We start from the raw sequence: 27,604 nt of genomic DNA on the forward strand, positions 1-27,604 counted from the left end.
AGAAAACATCATTGCATTTCCAATCACAACTTCTACGTTTTAAATAGCTCCTGCATGCCCGGACTTACAATTTCTAAAATAATAAATAAATACAGTCATGTGTTCTTAGATTGAACTCTTTTCTCAGCTTGATGGGTGTGGGAGCGTGTATGTGCATGTGGGTGAGTGTCTATAGACTCTTTTTCCCTGACTGCCCCCCTCTAGTTTTCTTTTGCGGTCTTTCAAATTGGAATAAAAGGGAAAATTCCTTTGAGTAGGTGCTGAATGCGTGCGCCACATGCCCCACTCTCTCCCAGTCTCTCTCCCCCCAGCATTGTTTGGAGCCCTGGAGGAGGGGGTGGGTGGGGTCTCAGTGCCTGCAAGCATCTCTCTCTTTCTACATCCCTCCCTCACCCCTCCGTCCCTCCCCCCACCCACCGCTTTCATCCAAGAGCGATGAGGTAATCCCTGCCAGCGCTGTGAAGCATAGCAAGCGCTAGAGTGAGAGTAAGAGGCAGCGGAACTGAGCGAGAGAGAGAGAGAGAGATACATTGAAAGTCAGAGAGGGAGAGAGAGATCTAGACATTGAGAGGGAGAGAGAGAGGAAGCCGGTGCGGATCTGGGATGACACTTGCTCCAGTGGAACGGCGATAGCACTGATCAGTTGCGGCTGTGGCTTGTGCACGGGTGAACGCAAGGGGATAGGGGCATGACCTGGGGTTTCTAGAGGACTCCAGGGGTGGAAGAGTCGAAGAGAGGAGGACCGGAGCCATGACGGAGAGATGCAGCCTGTGGAGTGCCCTGTCAGCGGCTGCCTGCTGCTTCTACAGGGGCTCCTTCATGCAGGTGCAGGTGAGAGGGGGGCACCCCCTTGAATGCTTATGTGTGAACGTGCAGCGACAGACTATGTGCATGTGAATGCTGTGTGGTGAGGTGTGGATGAGGATTACATCATCGCTAAAGATACCTTCAGGAGTTTCTGCATGAGAAGGTGCATGTCACATGTTGTGTATGTAAGCTTACATATCGATTCCTGCAATTCCATGCAGGGCATCTGCTTTTAGGGATAATAGGCGCCTCTCATGGCTATGTGTTTGGTCCGGTGCAACTGTGCAACCCCAACAACTGTGTCATTCCAGCCAGCCTAGGCTATGATATCACTGCACAGAGTGTGTGTGTGTGCGTAAGTGAGTCTGCATGCCGACTGGGCTCAGCTCACTTTGGCTCAGCTGTAACACTAGTGCTGATGATGCACAGTTGGATGAGCGGACAGGCAGGGCTCTGTTGTCACCCTGCGGTTATGTAGTGGATTGTAATGGGCTCAGGAAACAGGAGAACGCATCAAAGTAGCTCTGGAGGTCATGCTTTTTATATCTGAAAGTGGAGATATATTGTTTCATGCAGGGCTCAGAATACAGAAAATGCTGCTTTTACTCTGTCGAGGTCTGATACGTGATCTCAGAATAACACAGGATTTTAGTGAGAAGGCTGGAAAAGGGGAATGGGTGTCGTCTAATTGTCCTCTATTTCAGCCAACTTAAAAATGGACAACAACAGCACAGTTTTGGCAATGAGTTGGGGTGGTGCAATGAGCATTACAGAAAGAAAGACAATACTTCTTTGCCTCGTCTACTTTTCTAACCTCTCTGTTTGATTTTTCAGGTCCTTTTAGAAGCTAAACTGAGCATCTTTAAACTGATGAAATGATAGTGTTTTGTACTCCCATCTTTGACACTGTCTCAGAATAGATACATGGATTGTTTACAAGTTTATAAATCAAATATGGACAGTTTACTGAAATAATATTCTAAAAATAAAGGTCCAGTTAGGTTAATCCTTACCATTCTATATAACATTCATAATCCTTATACCTTAAATGTATCTATGAACTTATAGTTACAAATTACAAAATTATTAACTCAATAATCTTAAAAACATACTTTTTAATTAATTATTTTTTTAAAACATTTTAGAAACAAAATGAGGGGAAATGTTTCAGATTTGTATAGGTAAGACAATAAAATTTCATAAATATGACCATAAGTGTCTTTGCAGTCTGCTTTTTTAAAGGTATGGCAATTTAGAGACCTGTATATGAACATACATATGACAATTTGTTATGTACTAAGAACAAAACAAATATCTTCAAGTTCATAGGGGTCAGAGATGTCTGTAGACTGTCTGTAATGATGCATGTGTTTATCCCGTTGGCCACCTGAGCTCAGAGCTGCACCAGGAGGAGATGGGGGTGTCTCAGCTGCAGATTGATAATAGCTGTTCTGACTTGATATTCACATGCAGTAAAACAGACATTGCCATTCTGCTTTGTATTTTGTCAGCACCTTGACATTGTGTTCATTTTTACAGTTTATAGAATTGACATTGGGTAATCTCTTAGAAACAAAGATACAAAAACTGTCACAGGGTGATACACTTTTAAGGACTACATTGTACCTTAGGCTAGACATTAGTACCTAGCAAGTACACATTTGTACCTTAAAGTTACAAAAGTGTACTCTTAACATACCAATGTGTACTTGTTAGGTACACAGGTATATCTTGTAAAAAGGTAAGGCCCCAGTGACAGCTTTTTTACCTTTGGACTTTTGGATAGCTCAACTTCAAGTAACTCATACCCTAAACTTATATGTATAATCCTAAATCGTAGGAAATTAAGTCATTAAGCATTGCTTGCTATTACCAGTCAAACAATGACAAGACTTGGATTTGAGTCCTAGGATCCAATTTGGACCAAGAACTCCAGCGTTTAGTTCTCCCATTGATCTCAGAGGGCAGCTTTTTTTTTTACCTTTATTATACATTTATTTGGATAGCTCGACTCCAAGTAACTCATGCCCTAACCTTATATGTATAACCTAATACTAAACCGCAGGGCATTAAGTTACTAAAAGGCATTGCTTGCCATTCCCAGTCAAACAATGCCTTGACTTGGATTTGAGTCCTAGGAATCTCCCATTGATCTCAGAGGACAGCTTGTTTACCTTTTATTCCCTTAATTTTTATTTATTTATTTTATTATTTATTTATTTTTTTGGGGAAAGCAAAATAACTTTTTGCAAATAACTCATGCCCTAACCTCATATGTGTAACCTAATCCTAAACCGCAGGGCATTAAGTCACTAGAAGGGATTGCTTGCAATCTTCAGTCAAACAATGCCTTGACTTGGATTTGAGTCCTAGGAACCATTTTGGACCAAGAAGTCCAACATTTAGTTCTCCAATTGATCTCAGAGGACAGCTTGCTTACCTTAATTACATTTTTTTTTTTTTTGGGATAGCTTGACTGCAAGTAACTCATGCCCTAACCTTATATGTATAACCTAATCCTAAACTGTAGGGCATAAAGTCATCAGAAGGCATTGCTTGCAATCTCTTGTCAAACAATGCCTAGACTTGGATTTGAGTCCTAGAATACATTTTGGACCAAGAAGTCCAGCGTTTAGTACTGCCATTGATCTCAGAGATCCCTACAGATTCTCATGTTTTATTGCTTTTTGTGCCAATTCATCAGCCTCATTACCAGTAAAGATGGTGCAGTCTTGATTTTAATTGGTCTATGGTGCTGCATGTTTATCAGGGACAGCATCAACCCTAAATCCCCCATCTGCCTCTTGCAGTTGCACTTTGATTGTTTCATCTTAATCCCCTCATTCTCTGCTGGCTGGCAGCTCCAATCGTCCTTTCGTCTGTGACCCCTCTTGCATATGTGGTCATGCCAGTTTAAACCACAGGGGTCGAGAACCCCATTCACACATGGGGTGCTAAACTAATGCCCTGTTACCATTAACACAGACTCCAGACATATTAAGACTGGTATAACTGTCTGCTTTGGAGGGTCATCGCTCTAAGCTTGTGATTCAGTCGCACAGATCTCCCCTTCAACCTCCCTCCTTTACAGTTCTCATAAAGAAATATTAATTTCATATTCAAATATTCAGGGGTATGACTCTCCCCTCTTCCTTTCTTCTTCTTTTCTTGTGTTTTCCTTTCCAACCTCTCCAAATCCTCTCTGGTGCCGCTGTCTCTTCCCCAGGGCTGTGGCGGCTTAGCAGCTGTTAAACAGAAAAGTTCAAGAGTAAATCTGGCTGTTACTGAATGTGAGGATAACCTAATTACACAGGGCTGTTTTCTCTCCTAATGAACGCCACGCGGATTTGGAGTGCCGGGATTTTTTATATACATCCCCCCCGCCAAACTGCTCCTGTTTAGATTTCTTTGCATCCCTTTGATGAATGTAGCTAAACTAGAAGTCCCTCAGAGATGGGATTAGTCTTCGTTCATATTGTATCATGCTTCTCAGACTAATGATGTTGGTTCTGCTTTGCTTATCACGCAAATGAAGATGCTGAAGTTGTCAAAAATGCTAAATTAGACACAGACCATCTGTGCATAAGTGTGGATCTGTTGATGTGTTTGAATCACACTGCCCCAACAAATACTAGCATTTCTAAATTTGACTGTTTGATTTAGAAAGATAAATACATTTGTGTCATTCTCATTACGCTCTCTTCTGATCCAGGATGACCACCTTCCCTCATACTTGCTTCAACACAATTGACACAAAGATTTTAATTAGCTTGGCCATGTGTTTAATTGGGGTTAGAGGTAAACTCTTTACTAAGGTGGCCTTCCTGAATTAAAATTTGACACATCTTATCTTCAATGTTATCACATTGATCCATCAAAACACAATAGGTGCATACTGGAACAATTTATATTAGATTTTAGTGGTCTTGGGATTAGTGCTTTAAAGCAGTTGTCCTCAACCACCGGGCCACGGACTGGTACTGGTCCCTGGATCAGTTGGTACCAGGCCGCATTAATTATTTCCATTTCATTTATTATCTCTGTCAGAATGAGCTTTTATTTTGAAAAATGACCGTATTCTCTCGCTTACATCTCAGTCACTTGAGCACCCAAATGTAACCCACAAGCAGCAAAATGAGTACCAAAAAGACGTCTTTGGAAAGTTTCTTTGTGAAGGGGAAACGGCCCAGGGAAGGACCCGTGAACTGCCAAGGAATGGACCTGCAACCCATTTATCAACAAATTAGGTGAATCCTGCATGTCTGTGCAACAAGATCAACAGCTGGAGATTGCAAATGATGGTGGCCTTTTAAGGGCCATTTGCATATTGCGTCTTTTCTAGAGTTTGCAAGTTCAGTACTTCGAATGGGGGTGCACAGCTTGCGTCACATGACAAGAAATGACCAATCAGCTTTAGCTTGTATGCAATACACACATTTCGGTAGACTAATTATCTCAGACAAACACAGAACACCCAAACATTGCAGTGCTTTGTAGTATTATCTATAAATAACATTTGTATCAGAGTGACAGCAATATTTTGTCAGCTTGTCGGATGATGTCAAAGCTTGACAAGCTTGTCAAAATTGTCAAGCGTTGACTGGTCCGCGATGATAATAAGATTGGGGACCACTGCTTTAAAGGGTTTATACCCGTGCATCTAGATCACAACTCTAGTCCCAACTCTCAATTCAGGTATGTTTAAGTAGGAATACCAAGAAAATCTGCAGGGTTTGGGATAGTCAAGAATCAGGGTTGAGAAATTCAGATTTATTTGATCTGACATTTTATACTTGATTCCTTAAGTGAAAACTGCATCAACTTTAATCATGAAATAAAGAGACTGAAGAAAATTACAGGCAAAGAAATCAATGTGGTTGAGTCTTTAAAATGATTTGATCTAACTCAGTGCACTTTATCTCAGAAAATATTGGCTGGTTGTGTGCTATTTTAGATTTGCTTTATATTCTGAGTGTTAGCGAAATAAAAGTTGAATTAATGAGCGGCGTTTTTCTGTTATCTTAACAGAGATCAGAGAGGTTTTTTTTTCCATGGCTGGGCATCAGAAAGCTTTCATGCTTCCGTCGCTTTAAGAGAACCATGAGATCATAGAGAGCCGGGGATATGCTTCTAGCTCATTTTAACGCAGGTTTAACTGCTCATCATGCCTCTCCTACATCCCTTTCTCAACAATCCTCTTCACTGTCTGAACATCCAAGAAAATCACACAGAAAACCCAATAGGTCAGCATGATTGGTTGTTAGCTCTGAACAGGAAGTGTCTCTGTCTTAGGCCTCCACTATCAGATGCTTCAGTGACAGTGAACCATCAACACCGCAAGGAATTAATTTCCTTTGAAGTTAAAGATAAGTAGAGATGTCCTAAAGTTTCAGTCCCTCAAAGGATTTGTTATGGACCAAATGAAAGGGGGCTGGGAAATGGTCTAGGCTGGAGTCAGGTCTCTTTTGTATGTTCACTTGACCTTTATCCCGACTTGACCTTTGATGGACAGCAGCATACCCTTTTTTCAGTTCACTGATAAAAACAGTTCTTGACTGCAACAGAGAGCTCTGGCAGACTTCACTAAAACAATCTGGTTACTCTTAATTAGATAGAAAGAGGCCTTGACATTACTTTTTTGTTTTGGTCATAAGAGAGGGGACCACTTCAAGGCCATCAGAATCAGTGACGCATGTACACTTGACCAGGGAAGGGAGTTTTAGACACATCTTGGCCTTTTGAACTTCTTTTTTTATCCTAGATGTTTTAAGGCAATCTTCTGTAAATAGTCTTATCTTGTGTTGGAAACATGGCTTGGTATATAACTTGGCTTCATGCCTTATCAGTCCACAGGGTTAAGTATAATATAGTTTGATCTTTATGGTATTTTGTTAGATTACGTTACATACATTCAAACTTTTTTTCATTTATTCACTCATTTCCCTTCATCTTAGTCCCTTTATTTATCAGGGGTTGCTACCGTGAAATGAACCACCAACTTATCCAGCATATATTTTACAAAGTGGATGCCCTTCCAGCTTTAACCCAGTACTGGGAAACACCCACACACTCTCACATTCACAAACATACACTACAACCAATTTAGGGTGCTTTCACATGTAGACTTTATTTTGGAACCTGGCGCGTTTACCCCGTTAGTGCGATTCAATTGGCATATGTAAAACCAGCAGTTGCACTCTGATCTGCACCAGAACAATCTTTCCAAAACAGCCTGAATGAGGTGGTGTCGGCTTGATTGAAACGAACTCTGGAGCAGATCAATTGTAGTGAGAAAGCAATTCAATCCGAACCAGGCTATATCACACTGTATTATGGATCTGTAATAGGCATACTGTATATGGCTATATCATTCTTGACATTAAATGTGCGTCAAATACGATTGAACTACAGTCTTGATTTATCTGTTATCTCTCTCTATAATGTAAAACCTATAATGCATTATTTTAGCCAAGGCTATGTATGAGAAGGAATGTCAGAGGTATGTCTTACCTGTGAATTATATTTGGTAACCATATCTGTTGTTGTTACCACTCAAAATTAAAACAGCTCTTCGCTTATAATGTCTTATTGCTTATCATCATAAATAAAATTAGGACACATGACAGCTGAGCTGGACTTAAAAAAAAATCTGTGGAACTCTGACCAAGTTTACTCACACGTGACTTGGTTTAACTATTTTGGTCCATTTAGAAACATTGCAGTGTGAAAGCGAAACGCACCAAGAACAAAGTGCAACACTGAAACAATTTTAATCCCTGTTTCAGAACAAAACAATCGTTCTACAGGTGTGAAAGCACCCTTAGTATATTCAATTTACCTATAGCGCATGTGCTTAAACTTTGGGGGAAACCCGAACACATGGAAGAAACCCACGCAAACATCGGGAAAATATGCAAACTCTACACATAAATGCCAACTGGCCCAGCCAGGACCTTCCCAGCAAGCTTTTTTATTTTAAAAGATGTCTAATAGATGTCTAATAGACGTCTAAAGAAAAGTCTTGGCTAAAACAAGGCTAAATTTGGGCTTTCAGTAAAAATCTAATAGACGTCTAAGAATAGGCCAAAACTAGACTAGTCATCAAATAGACAGTAATGAATGACTACACTAATTTGTCTATTTGACGACTAGTCTAGTTTTGGGCTATTCTCAGCCCAATTTTAGTCTTGTTTTAGCCAAGCTGTCTATGTTTAGATGTCTATTAGATGCCTACTAAACACAAAATTGTTTGCTGAGAATCTTCTGTAAATGGTCTTATCTTATGTTGGAAACATGGCTTAGTATATGACTTGGTTTCATGCTTTATTGGTCAACAAGATTAAGTGCAACATCCTTTAATCTTATGGTATTTTGTTAGATGATGCTATATTCATTCAAACTTATGTTTCATTGTGACAGAAGTATGGACATTTGACTTGCATGTACCTATCTTATGTTTGAGCATGACCACTTTTAGCAGGGATCATGTATCTCCTACCTCTGTGACATTTGATTGAGTACTAGCAACTTACAAGTCATAGTCGTTCCATCAGTTGTCCAGTCTGTCCTTGTATTCATCATTCTGCATTACCAAAGCTCTCATCACTTCATAAGAGCCACCAAAGTGAATTACTGTTGACAGGGGAGAATTATATCACGCTTGATAGCTCAATACATCAGAACAAGAATAAAAAAAATGCATTTTATTGTCTGAGATTGATGAAATACTAACCACCATGCAGTAACCAAATCACCCTAAATGACAAAATGATAAGGAAAGATTAGACAGCTAATTGCTGCAAATGAATTTCATTGCAGCGCTACCTTGGCGAAGCATGGTGAAAACTAAATTGAAATTGCGACAGAAAATGGCATAGCTGGAATCTTTTAAGCTTCTTTAGACTTGTGTTGTGTTATTGGATTAGTTAGAGTTATTGGTAATCTCCAGCCTTGCTTTTTATATTAACTTGAATCAACCCAGTTTTGCTATTAATGCCAATTCAGGAAATCCTGCTCATTTCTATTGCAACATATAGATTGAAATCCTCTATGAGAAGCAGAGAGTCCAGAATAGTGTATTTCTCCTCAAAGATCCTGGAGGAAATCACATTCATATGCCTCTGCCGCAACTACAGAAAAACAATGACATCATGTAAAGGGTGGAGAACGAGAGCGAGGGAAGAGAGAAAGGGACATTGACATCGCAGTGGGAAATTGCTGGCTAATACCTAGTGTGTGTGGCACGGTTTAGAACATGCTGAGAAGGGATAGTGTACGTCCACTGGGAGATTAGCAAAGTGGCAACAAACATTCACTCTGGTTTTCTGTTGTGTGTTTATCTGTGTGTGAGGGAGTTCCCTGGTACTCTCCATCTTTACTCCCCCTGCTCAACGAGGGAGTGCATCATCTGCAGTGTCACCATGGTGACAGCCTCACGCTCCAGGACAACCCCACCCCCGTATCCCAACCCCCATCAGAGATTCACTGATTAGGTTGCTCCCGTCACCATGTGGCTGCGTGTAAATGTGTGTGTAATGAATGTGTGAACACCGTTAAGGCTGCTGGTGCATACATTGGAGTGTGTGTTTATGCACACCTGAGCTGCATGAACAAAGCCCTGGGCTCCAGACCTTTTCCTATGCTGTTATAAACTTCCATTAGCACTTCATTCTGGTTTACCTCTCAAGTGTCATTGTGCCGGGATAGTTTAACAGTGTACCGCAACTCTAAATGAGAGGTCATGGGCCACCAGCCAATCCAATGCCTCATCCCAGCTCTACATGAATGAAAGTGAGATCTCAGCACTCAGCCATCGTCTGCTCTGCCAGCCAATGGCATGCACCGCTACGAAGCTCTCCGGAAGAGATGACATCATCTCCAGCCAATCGAAGCATAGCTCAAGGGCTGACTGCTGCAGGCTAAACAATGCAATGAGATATATTGAGAGAGTGGCTCACAGAGAGGGGATAGATAGGCAGAATTGCAGTGAGGTGTGTTGTGATATCCTTTCGTTCAGCACAAACACCAGATATCACGCTGAAATGACCTCAAACGCATTCTAACTGCTATCAGGGGTGGATGACAGAAGGGCAGGTGTGTGTGTGTGTGTGTGTATCTGACAGTGATATCTCTCTGTGACCTGCCAGCCGGCATTACGAGGCAAATCTTCCTGCCTGTGTGTATGTGGATCTCTGTTAGGGTGACTCTTCTCTCAAAGCTTGATGACCAGACTGTATTTCTATATGCTCAGTGACTAGCAGATATTAACCTCTTGACTAATCTCTTGACTTTATACACTTATGTGACTAGGAATAAAAACAGACTTCGGCTTTTTATCTTTAGATCTTCTTCTAGACCTGAATGTGACTACTCAACGCAAATAAAAAAGAAAAGTCATGATATTGTGTGTTATTAGTCATTGGTGATCTCAGAAACACATTTGTATTGTAACACTGGAAATACTAGATTGGCCATATTGGACATTATGATCATTCAAGACAGTAGCCAGTTGAATTCTTGTTCAACACCGAAGCGCTTTTTGCTCAGGTTTTCCGTCGATGTTTAACGCCTCGTGACTAAATAAAGGGCGGCAACGTGATTGTGCACACCAATGAGCAAAATACTAGGCATAAAAGTGTCATTTTTAAAGAAACGTCTCATGCTTTTTTTTTTTTTTTTTTTTTTTGGACGTGCCGCATCAAAACCTTCTTCACCAATCAGATTGGCACTTTTGTTCACATGCACAGAGCTGCTGAAGTTACAGTAAACAGCACTTGGAGACGCTTAAGAGCAAAATTGTCAATGCAAACGCACATTGAAGAAAATGCCCGATATGAATGTGGAGCTGCTTGAACCTTAATGCTTGTTCAAATCGCCAGTAACTTTGTTCGAATCACCAATAACTTTAACAACAAGGCAAAAGTACGTTCTATGCAGTATGAATGTGAAAAGTATGAATGGAATTCGCATGTACTACATACGCCATTTTGTCATGGTCATGTGACCTACCTGCGTCAGTTGCGTCGATTCACTCCCATTCATGAATTTTCTTGCGGGGCATCAAGGGTAGCGCAGCTTGCATGAGATGCGCACATTAGAATCTTGCTGAAAGTAGTAAGTCATCCAGGAACTTCTTGCATACTGATTTTTTAATTCTATGAATTGGGACATACTACTCAGCTTGCATTCTGATTTTAGTTTACTATATAGTATGGAAGTATGCGGTTTAGGACGCAGCCCAAGTGTGTTAACTCTTTCTCTTCTTCTTCAGTGTTACAAGCGGGTGTCAGAAGCTTAAAGTTGTTTAGCGCCACCCAGGGTCTTTCTGTTTTTCATTAAGCGCCATCTAACGTCAAGGAGTGATTTTGCATACTCTTCGGCTCGACGCCAGGGAAAATCGCTTGTGTTTAAATGTGGAAATAAGTCTCGAAAAACGCTGACGATAACCGCAAACAAAAAGCGAGCGTGTACGAGCCTTTAGGTTTCAATATCTGTCATCATATTTATATTTATAATATGCATACCTCACTTTGTCAGGCAAGAGGAAGAGCAATGTTTATGATTGCCATTTTTGAAAGTCTGAAAGACATGTCTAAAGTAAAGTTATGTTTTTGTTAGCAGTAAGTTGCAAGCCAACATATTAAAAGGCAACAGGAAAAGTTGCAGACTTTGAAATACATGCAGCCAATGTTGGCCTTATGTCCATTTAAGGTAGAAATACTCAGCAGTTGTTTTTTTTTTTTTTGTCATAAAAAAAACTATTTTTAGAATGAAACATTTGGGGAAAATTTTGTAACTAATATGTTTTTTTTTTTTTTTTTTTTTTTAACAAAGCTATTAAATAACCTTTTTTAAGCCAGTATCTGTTTTTGCACTACTAAAACAAATCTTGGGACTATAAAGAAACCCTGTGAAATTCCATTTTATACATTTTACTATTTCGCTTCCTTTAGCACAGTGTTTCTCAACCACGTTCCTGGAGGACCACCAACACAGCATGTTTTAGGTGTCTCCTTTGTCTTTCACACCGTTTACAGGTCTTTCAGTCTCTGCTAATGAGTTGATGATCTGAATCAGCTGTGTTTGGTTAGGGAAAATGTGCAGAGCAGGTGGTCCTCCAGAAACATGGTTGAGAAACACTGCTTTAGCGCATACGGTTGCTGTTTCAACATATATAAAATGTGCAAATCTACAAAGTCCACTTCAAATAAAAGTTATACTTAATATCAGAAAGTGTTTCCGAACTTCTTCAAATGCCTTTATTGTAGTCCTGAGATTTCATCTGGTAATGTACACATTACAATTCCAGTTTCAAATTTGAATAATTCCCAACCAAGGGATATAGCTGGCTAGCATTAGAATTGTGTTGTCCAAGAGATGTTGATGCACAGACCTAACATACTACACACATGTGATTTCTTCCTTGCCTGTTTACATACATAGGCATCACCAAATTATGTAACCATTTTGAGTTTTTGTGTCCTTATGACATAACCATGTATTCATTTGATACATTTGATGTTCCCTATGAGAGACTATTTGTGCCCGTGTTATCTATTAGTAAAAACAGATATCAGGAGTTTAAATATGGATGACAATAGCTATGCTTCCATCCACCTAATTTTAGGCACATTTTGGAGATGCTAATAAAAAATTGGCAGACAGACAAAACAAAGATGCGCATAACTGAGTAGGAAAATCTTTTTTTTTGGTAAGAAAAGATGCGCATAAACTACAATCGAAAAACTTTTACCGCACAAATTCTAGGATACACATTAAAAAAGGTCATGTGATTTTGTTACAAAATGGCTGTGAATGGACAAACCAGCAGGCTGATCTGATCTGATCTGAAATGTTGTTTTGGTCATTCTAAAACGCCTTAACCATTTCACTGTTAGTGTTATTATATTATTAATGACCTCCAGAACCATCGAGAGCATCTGTGCTCTGTGTCTCATGGCTTCAAACGCCACCAAAGCATTCATTGTGTGTCGGCATCGTCTTCTGAGGCGCAAGTCATTTATTAAAGGAAGAAAAGATTGACGCAGCTTCTCCTACCGCATTAAATTCCGTTTTATTTGATATTTGATATTTGGCGCCAGTTAATTAGGAAGTGACTATTTTGTCTTCTTTGAATAGAAACGCTGCTTTATTCTTATTTTATATTATCTTATTTATACTCTTTAGTCTTTTATACAATATTCCTGTTTTGCACACACATTTAATTCACATTTTTGGATGGAAACATAACTAATGTCACTTTCATTGGATGGAAATATAACTAACTGAGTCATGAGCTGTGGCAGCAGCTCATTTGCATTTAAAGAGAGACAAAAACGGTCTGGTTTTATTCAACCTAAAAACGCTGATGTGGTTGTGTAGTAAAGCCAAAGATAAATTTCCACTTGTGGACAATAAAGAAAGTTAAAAAAAAAACTGCCTTTTACAACTTGGTATAATAAATGATGCATGGGATATTTTGGGCTTCGACTTCACAGACACATTTTGGGGACACCTGAGACTTGTAACACAGCTGGTGAAAAATAATAGATCATATTGGAACCTCTTATTAAAGAGAAAATTAAACATAGGGTAAACAAAGGCTAGCTCCAGTAGCCCTTCTGTCTGATAACGTGATTTTTATTATTAATAGCATTCTGAATCATTTTGTAACACAACAAACTGTTATTGAGCATGCGTTCACACGTTCCTCTGAATCTTCTGCTGTCTTTCTTTTTCTAAATAGGGTGTCCACCTATAATGATCAACTGTGCTTATCTCTAATGTCAGGACATCAATAGGTCATCACTTGAGTTTGTATAATATGCTTAGTATGTAGGGACAGTTTTGACCCATCATTGACAGCTACACGTCTCTTTACCCTGCCGTCCTTTTGAAGGCTGCTGATTGTGACTGTTAGTGTGTGAGTGTGTGTATTGATCAGAGAAGTGATGAGTGTGTGTATGCATCACGTCATGGTTCACCCTGAAAAAGAGATCAAGCACACTCTTACACGTGTTGGCCACATTCACACTGCAATTTAATGTGGCCCAATTATCCAAGTGCTTGGATGATGGTGTGAACTGCAGAAATCAATGACATTTGACATTTCCACCATCATTGCGGCGTGTCATCGCTGTGAAAAGTTCAGCTGAACTTCTTGTGATTTGACATTTAAAGGAGTACTCCACCTGAACATAATTGCCCTTTTGTTTTATTTATTTATTTTAAATCAATAAAACTCACTCTGACAGTAAAATGTAAAGTGTAGAAATTATTTTCTACTCAAAAATCATTATTATTTCAGATTTAAAACATTTGATGAAAGTAATTATGTAAAAATCCGGCAGGCACACCACATCTTATGACATTGATCTTTAGTTTTGGTTGCGATGTCAGGTGACCAAAATTTAACATCAATTGTTTTCTAATTCAACGTCATCTGGCGTTGATATTTGGTTGTGGCATTACCTAACTAAAATCTAACATCATTTTAATGTCATGATATGGCATCCATACAACGTCAAAGTCTAACATCAGTAGACATTTATCTTTGGTTGGTTTTATGTTGTGTAATTACCTAGTAATTAAAATTCTACATCAGTTTAATGTCATAATGACATCCATACAATGTCAAAAGCTAATATTATTAGCCGTTAATCTTTGGTTGATATTATGTTGTGTCATGAACTAAGTAAAAATCTTTTTGATGTCTGTCGCTTGGGTTCTGACATCAACCTGATTTTCATATACAACCAAAATTCGCAGCTAGTTTGAAATTGGAGTACAACGCCAATTATACATCTGTGTGACATCCAGTGCCAGCTGGAAACATTGTAATAGTACTGTGTTTTTATAAAACATACTCTAATAATCAATCTGTGATATTTTGTCTGCTAGACGACAGTTTCATAAACTGAAGCATGTGTGAAAGATAAGCGAGGCATATAAAATACACAAAGCAATTAGTCCCAGGACTAGAAAAAAATAACGTTGAAAGATATTTGATAAAGTGTAGTTCAGAGTCTTACCAAATATAATGTCACAAATTGTAATATAATGGATTTCTCCATGTAAATATTTGCTCAAACTTTATTTTGAGGTACAATTCCTGCTTATAAACCAATAAATATGACTTTTGCATCAATAAACTCCAAGTTTGCCGCTTATTGATAGTTAAATAATTTACCTGAAGCAAGAATTTACTTACAATTTACTTAACCACAAGTGGTTCCATATCTTTATATGTTTCTTTCTTCTATTGAACACAAAAGAAATTTTTTTTAGTTGGAAATCGGTAACCATTGACTTTTTATAGTAGGAATAAAACTACTATGGAAGTTAACTACTAAAGATTTCCAGCATTTTTCTAAATATCTGCTTTTATGGAGCCAGATTCAATTTACATTTCCGAAATCCAATTTGTAAAATCAAAACACAATTTATAAATACACAAATCCAATTCATACATTTAGAACAATGCATAAATACACCACTCACAATATATAAATCCTCAAATCCAATTCGAGTTACAATCACGAGTGATCTAGCAGTTGCAGATTGCCGGAGAACTCCAAATCTGTCATGGAATTGGACTTCAAATCCCATCATGCACCTCACACACCAGTTCCAGTTCTCTCCCTGATTACACACACAAAACTGGTAACTCATCATCTAAGTATCAGTGTTTCGACTTTTTACTGTCACATTTCAAATGTTTGGTCTTGTATGCCATTGGAAAGTTTAGAAGTGCGTCTTGTCAGGAGTTTGTTTAATAGAGGCTGCTTTTAAAATTTACTATATAAGCAACCTGGTGACGCGGTGGCGGAGTGGGTAGCATGTTTGCCTCACAGCATTAAGGTTGCTGATTCGAGCCTCGGCTGGGTCGGTTGGCATTTCTGTGTGGAGTTTGCATGTTCTCCCCGTGTTCGCCTGGGTTTTCTCTAGTGGTCCAGTTTTCCCCACAGTCTAAAGACATGTAGTACAGGTGAATCGGGTATGCTAAAACTGACCATAGTGTATGAGTGTGTGTGTATGGATGCTTCCCAGTGATAGGTTGGGGCTGGAAGGGCATCCGCTGCATAAAAAACATGCTGGATAAGTTGGTGGTTCATTCCGCTGTGGCGACCCCAGATTAATAAAGGGATTAAGATGAAAAGAAAATGAATAAATGAATGAATGAATACAAGCAACCTACCATAAATGTTGGATTTCAGCATAAAATATAAATGGCACAAATGTTTGATAGCCTTGTGAAGGAAACCATAGTTACGCACACATCCATAGCATTGTTACTCCATCAGCAAAGGCCAGAGAATGATCGGTTAACATTTCCTCGAAGCATAAACACTGCCGGTGTCTGACATGTGCTTCCTAAAGGCTGTCTGAGCTTTTTCCGCCACTTTCCGTCATATTTTTCTCCCTCTATCTTTCTCGCTGAAGGCCTGAGAGATGGATGGTGGATGTTATGGAAGATGCCTTTAAGGTTACACTCATAAATTCCCTTGTATTGACCTTTCAATCCGCCCTTTCACTTTGAGGCGGCACAGCCATCCGTTCACGTGAATCCAGAAACAGATGAACTGGATTCAATTTGGCTCGTCAGACTCATTTTGAATCTGTTACCAGTCAGATGAGTAGATCTGCGTTCATAGGCCTCTTACTTTTATTCTATAACTGATGCTCCCCAGAAGTGCTGCCCAAAGTCTTTTATTGAATTTGGTGTCTTCATAATTTCAGCTGGTACGTCTTGCAGGCCGTGTAATTAATCTACGGCTGACATTTATTGATTAATCAATTGGTCGTGTCTTAGCTGGCGTATATTCCTTCGCCAACTCGCCCCTGCTGCAGTTTTCTCCCTTGGGGCCGTGCCCAGTGCGGCATTGTGGGATGTGCGGGTTTATTTGAACATAAAACAACCTCTAGCTCTTAACACTAGACTAATGCACAGATCTACTCACACACATTTAAATGCTGGTGATTTTCATAGACAGAGATGCTGGATTTGATGGGGTTATATTGACGTGTCTTCAAACCCTCCCTCTTATCCATCAGTGGTTCGACCCTGTGACCCCTCACAGCCTGCAAATTGGCTTCTAATTGGTTGCTCTTTTAGAAAAACAGGAAGCTCAGGTGTCTCCGGATTGCAATGGCTCATTGTGACAGTTCATGAATATTAACGCCCGTGCGGTCAGGTCAGGTGACTGACTGTCAGGATTGCAAAAATATTGCGTCATTTAAAAAAATGACTGCCCTTTCTATACCCAGGTTAGATGCCTTGCTTTCTCCTACCTGCACTGTGTTTGGAACATCAGGTTTAAATAATCTTGATTAATAATCAATTTTCCCCATTTCCTGCTTTTGAGCACTGTAGGCCAAATAAAATAAAATGATGGTATAATGATTATGTAGGTTTGCTTGTTTTTTCTGTAATACTGAGACATTTATGTGTGTGTGAGTGGTAGTTTTGTTAATTGTTAATTGTTTCCTTTAAAAACAAAAAGGAAAATCTCATTTAAACAGTTTAAATCTGTAATATGAATAAATTTTTGGTAGTTTCTAGTAGCGCCTAGACTGATGTTTGTAAAAAAATCTAGGTAATTAACAAAAAAGTTTAATTGTGAATTTACACCAGTTGCAGATGAAGCTTCAAGTGCAAATGATTTACATGTAAATCCATGAAAAGATGTGAATAAATATTCTGCGGTGCGTTTTGGCTAATAAGGCCGCGAAAATAGTACATTCCATGCTAATTAAGCGGGCGATTGAGCGTTTTGCCCTTTTTGACTTGCTTTAAGCGTGATGCACAGAAGTTGGAATAACTAAACTATAGCAGAGATTCGCGCTGCATTAGCTAATCCGGAGCTTGCTCTACAATAGGTGTGTTTATGATGTAGCACTTGTTGTTGGTGTCCCGAGGGGAAATCCTCTTGTTGATACTGAGCAACAGCTCATCAAACTGGGCTCGTCTCAAGGGTGTCACACACCGGATGCACCATTCACCGCCGAAACACGGCGCACAGAGTTAAATTATCGCACACCAGACATGCACATTTGCATGCTATTTAAAATGAAACTATTCAGGTGGCGCTCTGTGGCTGCAGCTGAAATATTAACAGTGTCCTAGGTCGTTGCTGGGGACAGCTGCTGACTTGTGCACTAATGTGTGTACCCTAATAGAAACCTGTTTAGAATTCTGAAATGCATGGCACTGAAGGTGTGACCCACTTCAGTCGGAAGCTAAATGTTTCCATCATCCAGGCATAGTTTCTGGAGGAGTTGATGAACTCACAGAGCTGGGTGCACTTCTGAAAGGATCTAGTGGACTTAGACACAGCGCCGAATGTTTCTATGCTGTTTTTCAGCATTCCTAAAGCATGAAGCACAGGTACTATCCTAATAAAATTCATGTTAGCCATTTAGTAATAAAGCTAAAGTCAATGGGCAGACAAAAGCCCTGCTCATGATGCGAATCTGCGTCTAACTGTGAAGTGAATTTGGCGTGAGAATGAAGCAAATTTGTCTAAACTTGTCTGAAGTGAACACAGAATTAGTTTAAAAAAGTACTTTTTTTTTGTCATTTTTTTACACAGACATTTTATTTTCATTGAGAGGTTAATAAATAATAATAAAAATCACTATGGAGAAAATGATTGGACACAATCTAATACCAGATTGTTGTTCAGTATAATTAGAAATGCTAATTATATTTGATCTTTCTTTGAAAAATCCCCAGGCTATCCAAGATGAAGGTGATTTTGTCCTTCAGCAGAATATTAAAGAAGTTTTTCACTGAAATACTTGTCCTTCATGAAATCAATCATGAAAAACAAGTCAATGGCTTCCGGCACTTTGAGACTCAATAAAAACATATTTAGACAAAACTAAATTAGTACACGTGGCCTTTGGATGATCTTATGGAGCAAAACGGTCAGCCTGTGCAAGAAACTTAAATATCATCCTTTTCCTTCGGCTTAGTCTATTATTTATCAGGGGTCACCACAGAGGTATAAACCGCCAACTACTCCAGCATATGTTTTACTGTACGCAGTGGATGCCTTTCCAGCCACAACCCAGTACTGAAAAACACCCATACATACTCATTCACACACACACATACATACACTACAGCCAGTTAAGTTAATTCCAAACCTTGAAAATCATTTGCCTTCGCAAAACATGTTCACATTGCAAGCTTTCATTGGATTATAAAAAAGGGGGTGGAGCTTAACCCTACTAAAGTCATTTATTTATAATAAATGAGTAGTTAACATTAAGAGCAATCTCATGAATTGAGACAATAGATAAGCAGACGGCTACAGCAGTTTGATTTAACAGCGCTATAATGTTTCCACTCAGTCAAACTACAGCAGTTAAAAATTTCCTCACTTAAAGTTAACCACCAAAATCATTACATTTTCTCCGAACATTGTGTTGTTATTTTTTTTTTCGTACTCACAGAAATGCTAAATGAGGCTCCCGCTGTTTCTATGATTTCAGTTTTCGGTTACGCTCATTGAATCGCGCCACCGAGATGCTATTTGGCTAATGCGGATGCCGTGAATGTCGAGGCATTTATCTAGATGCGTTCGCTCCAAATCCGTGATGAAAGATAAGTCATGTGTGTTTTCCTGTGGTACTTGCCCCCCTCTATGACACCATATGCCCAAAACCCTCAGAAACACACTTGCTTTAAGCTGTTCCCTTAACACATAGGGACCAAACCACCCGTAGACCCCATATGGCCAGTTTTCTCTTGCTATCAGTTCTTTTTCTTTCTCTCTTTCTCTCTCTCTCTCTCGATCCTCTGCCTGGAGGAAAGAGAGTAATCAGGATGTTTCTCCTACGCCTGTCAGTGTAGCAGCAGTGCACAACACATTCACACTGGCTTATGGCTCAACTGAGAACTACCAAAGGTTATTTTGCTGCAAGTTGTATTGCGGCTTTTTATTGGGGTAAAATAAGAAATCAATAATGCGAAATGATTATTGTTGTTACTACTAAGGTTTTCCCTTTGTTAGCTACTTATCTTAACGTATTGTTTTTATATGAAATGTATTATTTGTGTTTTGGTGCAGTTTTTGTACTCCTTTTGCTTAAAAAATATGAAAAAGAACAAACAAATACATAAATAACTCCTGAAAAATGACTTTATGAATAAGGAAAACAAATTAAAATGTTGTAATTTTTGGTATTAATAATAATAATATTTATTATTATTATTATTATTATTATTATTATTATTATTAATTGTTATTATTATTTCTTTCGGCTTAGTCCCTTATTTATCACAAGTCGCCACAGCAGAATGAACCATGTTTTGCTGTTCCATGTTCCGGCATGTTTTATGCATCGGACAGCCTTCCAGCCACAACAAAATACTGCACTGTAAAAAAATCCTGGTTGCCTTAAATTTTTAAGCTAAAATTGCTAAATCAATTAACATTATCCACTGAAAACATGAGTCCACAGAACTTATTTTGTTAAACAAACTTAAAAGAGCACGTAGTAGTAGCAGCATTATTAGTATTATTATTACTATTGTTATTATCGTGGTTATTATCATCATCATTATTATTATTACTATTGTTATTAGTATTATTATTATTGTTATTATTATTAGTACTATTGTTGTTTTTCTTCTTCTTATTATTATTATTATTCTTCTTATTATTATTATTAATATTATTACTACTACTACTACTATTATTATTATTATTATCATGTTAATTTTAATGTTATTTTTGTGTAAATTGTTTACATTATTTAAATTTCAATTACTAAAGCCAAGTTAGAAAATATAAAATGTATTTTATTATTATATTTTCTTCTGGTAATTTGACTCATGACTTATTTATGTTACATTTTCCTCTATTTACAATATGAAATGAAATGAAAAATGAAAAAGAGTTTTGTGATCAGTGCAGGGGACAACTCATTACAAGTAGCGTTAGAGTTACATAATAACATTACTTTTCTAAATAATGAGTAAAGCAATGCATTACTTTAAAAATTATGTAATAATATTCAAGTTAGTTTTTAAAAAATGTAATGTGAGTTAATTTTTTGATTAATTAATTTGCTTTAAAAAAATAAATTGCTGAACTGAAATGAACGTAGTCACATTGAATCCCGCTCTCGATAAGAGAATGCAGGAACAGACAGAAATGAAGATGTCAGTTCCTTACATTTCTGCGATAGAAATATTCTCATTATTTTGAAATCATGGAAGAAAAGGAAAAGAGAATTATTAGAATTGACAGTGATTTTACTTTTTAATAAGACAAAAAGTACAAAAGTAGCAAACGCATTGCTTTAAACTCTCATTAATCTGTTTATACGGCATGCAGAGCTCAGGGGTTCTTAAGTTTTTTAGAAGCAACGTTATCCTATGCTAATTTTTTATGTGTTTTTTTTTAAGGTAAATGAAGGTTATAGAGTGTGTTGTTCATTGAAAATTTCCTCTATTAGTGACACAACTAGTTATTTTTTTGGAGAGTAACTCAATGTTCTAATGCATTACTTTCTAAAGTAACTTTTCCCAACTCACTGATTGTGATTATTAAAAATATTTTATAATATTATTGTTTATTATTTATGCGATACACTGCATGTTTGTATTTTCCTATATTCTTCTTTCTAAGGGCTTGTGAAAAAAAATTTTGCTTGCACAATCTTCAGTTGTATTGTATAGACTGCTCTAAGTCTAAGATTAAAAATCCTGTATAAGCACATTACACACTATAAAAATATTTGAGAATTCATGACAAAATATATTTTATTTTCATTAAAACTTATTCAAGTTAATTAATCACTTAATAACTTAAGTTTACGCATGTAACCATGTAAATTTTGTTAAGTTATACAACTAGTTTTAACTCTTTTAGTTTAATGTATTATCATTTTTTTACAGCACAGTTTTATAATATTTTAGTTCATTTAACAAAAAACCTAAACAATTTTTCCTGTGATTGGCAATCTATATAATGTAGTCTCTATATTAACACACTTGAAACTTGCAGATGTGTCCTAATGATCTAGACAGACTAAATTAGAATTAATATAACTGTCTCATGATCCCATGAGGAGGTCCAAGCTGAGACTCCCACATCACAAACGTCAGTCTGAATCCCAGAATCCTTCAGCTGAATTAGAGGCGTGGAAGCCAATTCATAATTGATGCTTAATTATCAATCTCATTTGAAAAAGACATTAGCCATGCATAGGAAATCATTTAAACCCTGAGGCCTGGCAGACCACAGGAAGCACTCAGGATCTTTAGAAATGCTTGATCTGGAATGAATGTCTGAAAGCGCTCACTTGTTCACTCATTCACAAACCCCTGTATAATTGAGTGGACTATATCAGGAAAGATTGGCTGAAGTGAGACAGTGACATAAATAGCCAAATAATAGTCTGTCAAGAATGAACTTGAACATTACACCAAATATCATGTAATATTTATTTTCTAGCTTTATGAATAAGTTTAACTGTTCGTTTGACATGTACTCAACTATCTGATAACAAAAAGAACAAAATTATTTACTTTTTAATTTCTTCACTGTGAAAAATACCGGGTTTCACAAAATTCCTTCATGTTGTCCCAACACAAATGGATTAAGTTAAAACATAATTGTTTTTACACATTTAGGAGAAACACTGAACAAGACTGAACATAAAACAATGTGGTCCCAAAATCTCAAGAGTTGGGTAGTTTAAGGTCATTTCAATTAAGTAGTTTAAACAAGCAGCAGAAATATATATATATATATATATATATATATATATATATATATATATATATATATATATATATATATATAGATATATATATAGATATATATATATATTTGTGTGTGTGTGTGTGTGTGTGTGTGTGTGTGTGTGTGTGTGTGTGTGTGTGTGTGTGTGTGTGTGTGTGTGTGTGTGTGTTTACTCAGAAATAAAGGTACAAAGTCTTTCACTGTGGTGGTACTGTACCTTTCCAAAATGTAAACTTTTGTACCGTACAGGTGAACATAAGTATCTTTACAGTTTACTTTTATACTATCAAAACTAACTTTTAGAACTTTAAGTTACTGTGAGGTACACATTTGTACTTTGAAGGTATTAATATGTCTTTTAAGGACCTGTTAAAAACAAAAATGTACCTTTTGTAAAGCTACCATCCATGTGAATGGTTTTGTACCTTTATTTCTGAGAGTGTATATATATATATATATATATATATATATATATATATATATATATATATATATATATTTTTTTTTTTTAATTATTATATATATTATAATATATATTATTTATTGTATTTTTAATTGCGTTGTCAATTATTCATATAGTAAAAAAATATGGGTTTTGTGACTCATTGTGTCATATATATAATAATATATATATTATTATTATTATTATTATTATTATTATTATAATTATTAAGATCTCGTTTATTTGACAAAAATATTCATTTAGAAATATACATTTAATTTTTAATCATATTTTGAATATATGTTTTTTATATTCACATTAATTTCTTTGTAACATAGTATATAAATAATATAATAATATAAAATATTACTTATTTAAAATAAAATAAGAAACACCTATAAATAAGAGTCTGGTATATGAACACTTTGGAATAATTGATACAATTTAATAGTAAAACGTTGCTTCAAAATCAGGGTTGATTGTGGGTGAAAAGTAGCAAACAAATGTAAGATATTAAGTCATTCACTCAGTATTTGGACACCACTACCAAATGGCAAACATGCGAAATAGTGCACTATATAGTGTTTAGGGAGTGGTTTCAGACACCGAATTCCCAACAACAGCCCGCCAGAACAGCTGTAGCTGATGGGGTGTTGTCCACACGCATCCACCCAAAAATTTCCCCCTCATTTCCCCAAAATGCATCTCACCGCCCTTGAGACGTCCCATCAGAGGGGACCAAGCAGTTTTTCTATGAGATGACCAGGTGTTTGCGCTCTGAGAGCTGAGGTCACACTCTTGGCTCATGAGATGTCACCCGTTTCACACACTCGTTCTGTGACCCCACGGGTGAACACAGAAAAACAAAACGCCCCGCATGGCATGCAGATGACTGATGCTGTTTGACAGGAGCCTATTTGTGTGTGTATGTGTGTGTGTGTTTTGACGTGGGACTGACTGTATCAAAATGCTAAAGAATAAAGTGCGCTGCTTCATTTTAATGGGTCATGAGGGTTGCCAATAACAGGGACTGCAGGGCGGCTTTGAGATGACCTAATTCCTCTTTTGTTCTAAGGCGAACTCAAACTTCTGTTAGTAATTATTTCAAGTTCAATCCAGGTGAATATGCATGCTTGTTGAGTGTATTACTGATATAAAAAGCACAATGTTTTCAGGGTCAGAAATAAGCAGGATACAGTAGCTAAATTAAATCAATTTTGGCAAAAAAAAAAAATAATAAGTGTCATTACATTTAGATGTGTTTATAATGCATCACATTTCTTTCTTCTTTTTTTGTTGTTGTCTTGCATTTCTACATAATTATCAATCACATGTTTCTGTTAATCTCATAAACAATAGATAATCAAATGCATTTAGATTTAGATTAGCCACCACTCAAAACACTTTTTTAAATGTTTTTAATGTTTTTTTTTTTATTATAAATTCTTGCCTAGCACTGGACCAGTTTAAAAAACATAAGAAATTAATGAAAAAAAAATAATTTGAAATCTTATTATATTCTTTTATTCTGTGTCTTATTAACATTGCTAAATTATTCACTCGTTCACAGATCATTAGCATCTCGATTGAAAATAAATATAGAGTTTCTATAATTTTTATATCTAAAGCTTGACTCTTCTGTAGTTACGTTGTGTACATATGTAAGACCAGGAAGTCTGGGGGCCCACAATAAATATCTAGAAGTTTCCATAAATTATACACAGTATATAATGTAATTTTCTATCATATTTTGTAGGATAAGGGTCTATTAATTTTTCATTCATTTTCTTTTCAGGTTAGTCACTTTATTAATCCAGGGTCGCCACAGCGGAATGCACAGCCAACTTATCCAGCATGTTTTTACGCAACCCATCTCTGGGAAACATCCACACACACTCATTCACACTCATACATTACGGACAATTTAGCCAACTCAATTTATCTGTAGTGCATGTCTTTGGACTGTGGGGGAAACCAGAGCACCCGGAGGAAACCCACGCGAACGCAGGGAGAACATGCAAACTCCACACAGAAACACCAACTGTCCCAGCTGAGGCTCGAACCAGCGACCCTATTGCTGTGAGGTGACAGCACTACCTGCGCCACTATGTCGCCAGGTTAAGGGTCCAACAAATACAAATTTACCTTAATTAATACATTTGTTCAAAGGGTGTCCCCCATCCCCAATCATGGATCAGTCCAGCAATCAAATCAGATAAAACTTTTATTTTAAAAACCAAATATTTTATTCATTATTTATAGTTGTGAATTCATTTTAAGCAAACAAATCTTTTAAATGTAGAGATTGTGTTAAGGTAAAAAATCTAGAAAGCACGACTGAGTGATCCAAGAAATAGACAGCTAAATAAATAAATAGATAGAAATATGAAAGGTGCATATTACTGTAGGACTTCCAGGTCCCGTGGCTCAAATTGCTTAGGGCCCCCAAATCACTAACATAAAATAAAAATAAAATTAACTAAAAAAAAATAATAATCAGCTAAACTAAATGGTTTTCAGAATTCAGATAAACTCATTCTGTGGGTGGAAATTAGACCTGCAGCTGTTTAGAGAAGTACCAGTAGATGGCGCCTTTATAACCAAACACATTAGTAAAGCACATGATTATACACAAAAACATTTTTATATAAACATGTTCTCTAACTATTCTTCATGTCAAAAAATGTAAACTATGCAAGTTTAACTAACAGTATGAGCTTTAATATAAAGAACTTTGTTTAAATTCTTCATAATTTTTACTTTTATTTGTTTCATTTGTTTGTTTTTTGGAATCAGTTTTTGCTCAAACAATTATTTTATTTTTTATTACTAAGAGGTTTGCGCAAATTTTAGTGTTAGTAGTGCAAACATTCAACCTCTTTTAGTCAACAATAGACATCTTCCATTTACTCTGCTAAATTAGAATTACTAGCAAAAATTGAAAGTAAAAATATTTAAACTAAATAGAAATGTGTTCACAAAATAAATGACCAAAACTGCTAATGAAACGAACAAAAAATAACTTAAATGTAAAGCAAATCAGGTCGACATGGTGGTTCAGTGGTTAGCACTGTTGCCTCATAGCAAGAAGTTCGCTGGTTTAAGTCCCGGCTGGGTCTGTTGGCATTTCTGTGTGGAGTTTGCATGTTCTCCCCGTGTTTGTGTGGGTTTTCTTTCAGGTGCTGCGGTTTCCTCCGCAGTCCAAAGACATGCAGTACAGGTGAATTGAATAAGCTCAATTGTCTATAGTGTATGTGTGTTTCCAAGTACTGGGTTGTAGCTATAAGGGTCTCCGCTGTGCAAAACATACTGTATGCTGGATAAGTTAACGGTTGATTTCGCTCTGGCGACCCCTGGTGAATAAAAGGACTAAGGAAAATGAATGTAAAGCAATATGAAAAATAGTATCTAATTAACGAAATGCTAAACTATAATAACCTTGCTGTACACCGCATGTGAAAAGGAGTATCATTCATGTTGACTTTAAAGGTCCATATAGACCCTCATTACGAAGCAGAAGGTAGCCATACAAGACTACAGACTTCAGTCAAGAGTCATTACACCTAAATGTGCCTGCATAGCTCAAGAGGGAGACACAAGTGCACTGAAAAGACTGAACGAGACAGAAACAGCTGAAAAGAGGGAGGATTGGGGCCCGATGCCAAGACTGCTGAGATTATACAAGAGGTTTAAAATGTCACACTGTACATTTGTAAAGCTTGAGTTAACATTCTTATTTGCATACTCAGAAGGTCAATAACATTGATTCGATGAATGAAGCTCTTGATAAGCTGACAAAACATGACCGCTTGCTCACCTGTGAAAATGTCTTCATATAGATGTGCTTTCTATATACGCTTTCTTCTTTTTATCCCACTTAGCACATTCGAGCAAATTGCTAAACACATTAAAATTTAGCTTAGATTAAAAAATGATGGGGTGTGACATCACACTGAGAATACAGTTCATAATTCAGAGCACATCTTTCCATGCATAGTAAATTAATCAACTGTTCCAGATTCGTGGCCAATGCGGTCTGAGCACTAACCCTGTGCTGCAGTTCCTCAAAACGCTGCAGGACAGTGACTCAGATACTCAAAATTTTGGAGATAAGAACTCTCAACTTCACACCGAGTTTATTTACAGTGACTTTCCTTTTGCTTTATCTGTGACTGGCCGAGTTCAAGGTTGTGTAGTGAATTCTTCCATCATTGTAGACTATACAAAGTAAAAACTGCTGGCTTCTAAATCCACTGTTGTACTAAATACTGAAAAATAGCAACTAGTTACTAACTAAATTCAAAAAGTAACTCAATAACTTACACTAAAAAAGAATGCCTTACAGTTAAAAGTAATTTTTTAGTTACTTTTTCAACGAACATTTGTAATGCTCCAATTAGTTCTCTCATAACGTCACTTCAGTGCTGCATGAATAATACACTGTTGATCAGCATCACAGTTTTAAGTAATTTCCATTCACAATAAAAACACAAGACAGACTTAAATAAAAAATAAAAATTTAAAAAGTAATTTATTTAAGTCAGACCAGCAGCACAAACATGAAAAAAAATCACAAGATGATAAACCAGCTGAA

The 27,604-nt window shown here is 37.1% G+C and overlaps 1 protein-coding gene and 1 long non-coding RNA gene across 10 annotated transcripts in view; one reads left to right on the forward strand and one right to left on the reverse strand.

Annotated features, from left to right (window-relative positions):
- The window catches only part of sh2d3ca (SH2 domain containing 3Ca), a 100,758-nt gene that overhangs the window by 31,427 nt on the left and 41,727 nt on the right, over nt 1-27,604 (forward strand). For 2 of the 8 annotated variants that reach the window (XM_087270212.1, XM_087270214.1), the window contains exon 1: nt 560-831. The exons of 4 other annotated variants lie outside the window; for them this stretch is intronic. In XM_087270212.1, coding sequence (XP_087126338.1) covers nt 751-831 — 81 coding nt within the window. In that variant the 5' untranslated portion in view covers nt 560-750. Of the gene's footprint in view, nt 1-559; nt 832-27,604 lie in introns of those variants that run through there. 2 more of the 8 variants (XM_087270213.1, XM_087270215.1) reach the window with 1 other exon arrangement.
- Nucleotides 1-27,604, reverse strand: part of LOC147835010 (uncharacterized) — a 76,265-nt gene that overhangs the window by 19,934 nt on the left and 28,727 nt on the right. Inside the window, exon 3 of one of the 2 annotated variants that reach the window (XR_015500844.1) lies at nt 3,272-4,052. The exons of the other annotated variant lie outside the window; for it this stretch is intronic. This is a non-coding gene — a long non-coding RNA (uncharacterized LOC147835010). Of the gene's footprint in view, nt 1-3,271; nt 4,053-27,604 lie in introns of those variants that run through there. 2 annotated transcript variants of the gene reach the window in all.

This window comes from Danio rerio, chromosome 10 (genome assembly GCF_052040795.2).
Source record: "Danio rerio strain M-AB ecotype USA chromosome 10, GRCz13ab, whole genome shotgun sequence".
NCBI lineage: Eukaryota > Metazoa > Chordata > Actinopteri > Cypriniformes > Danionidae > Danio > Danio rerio.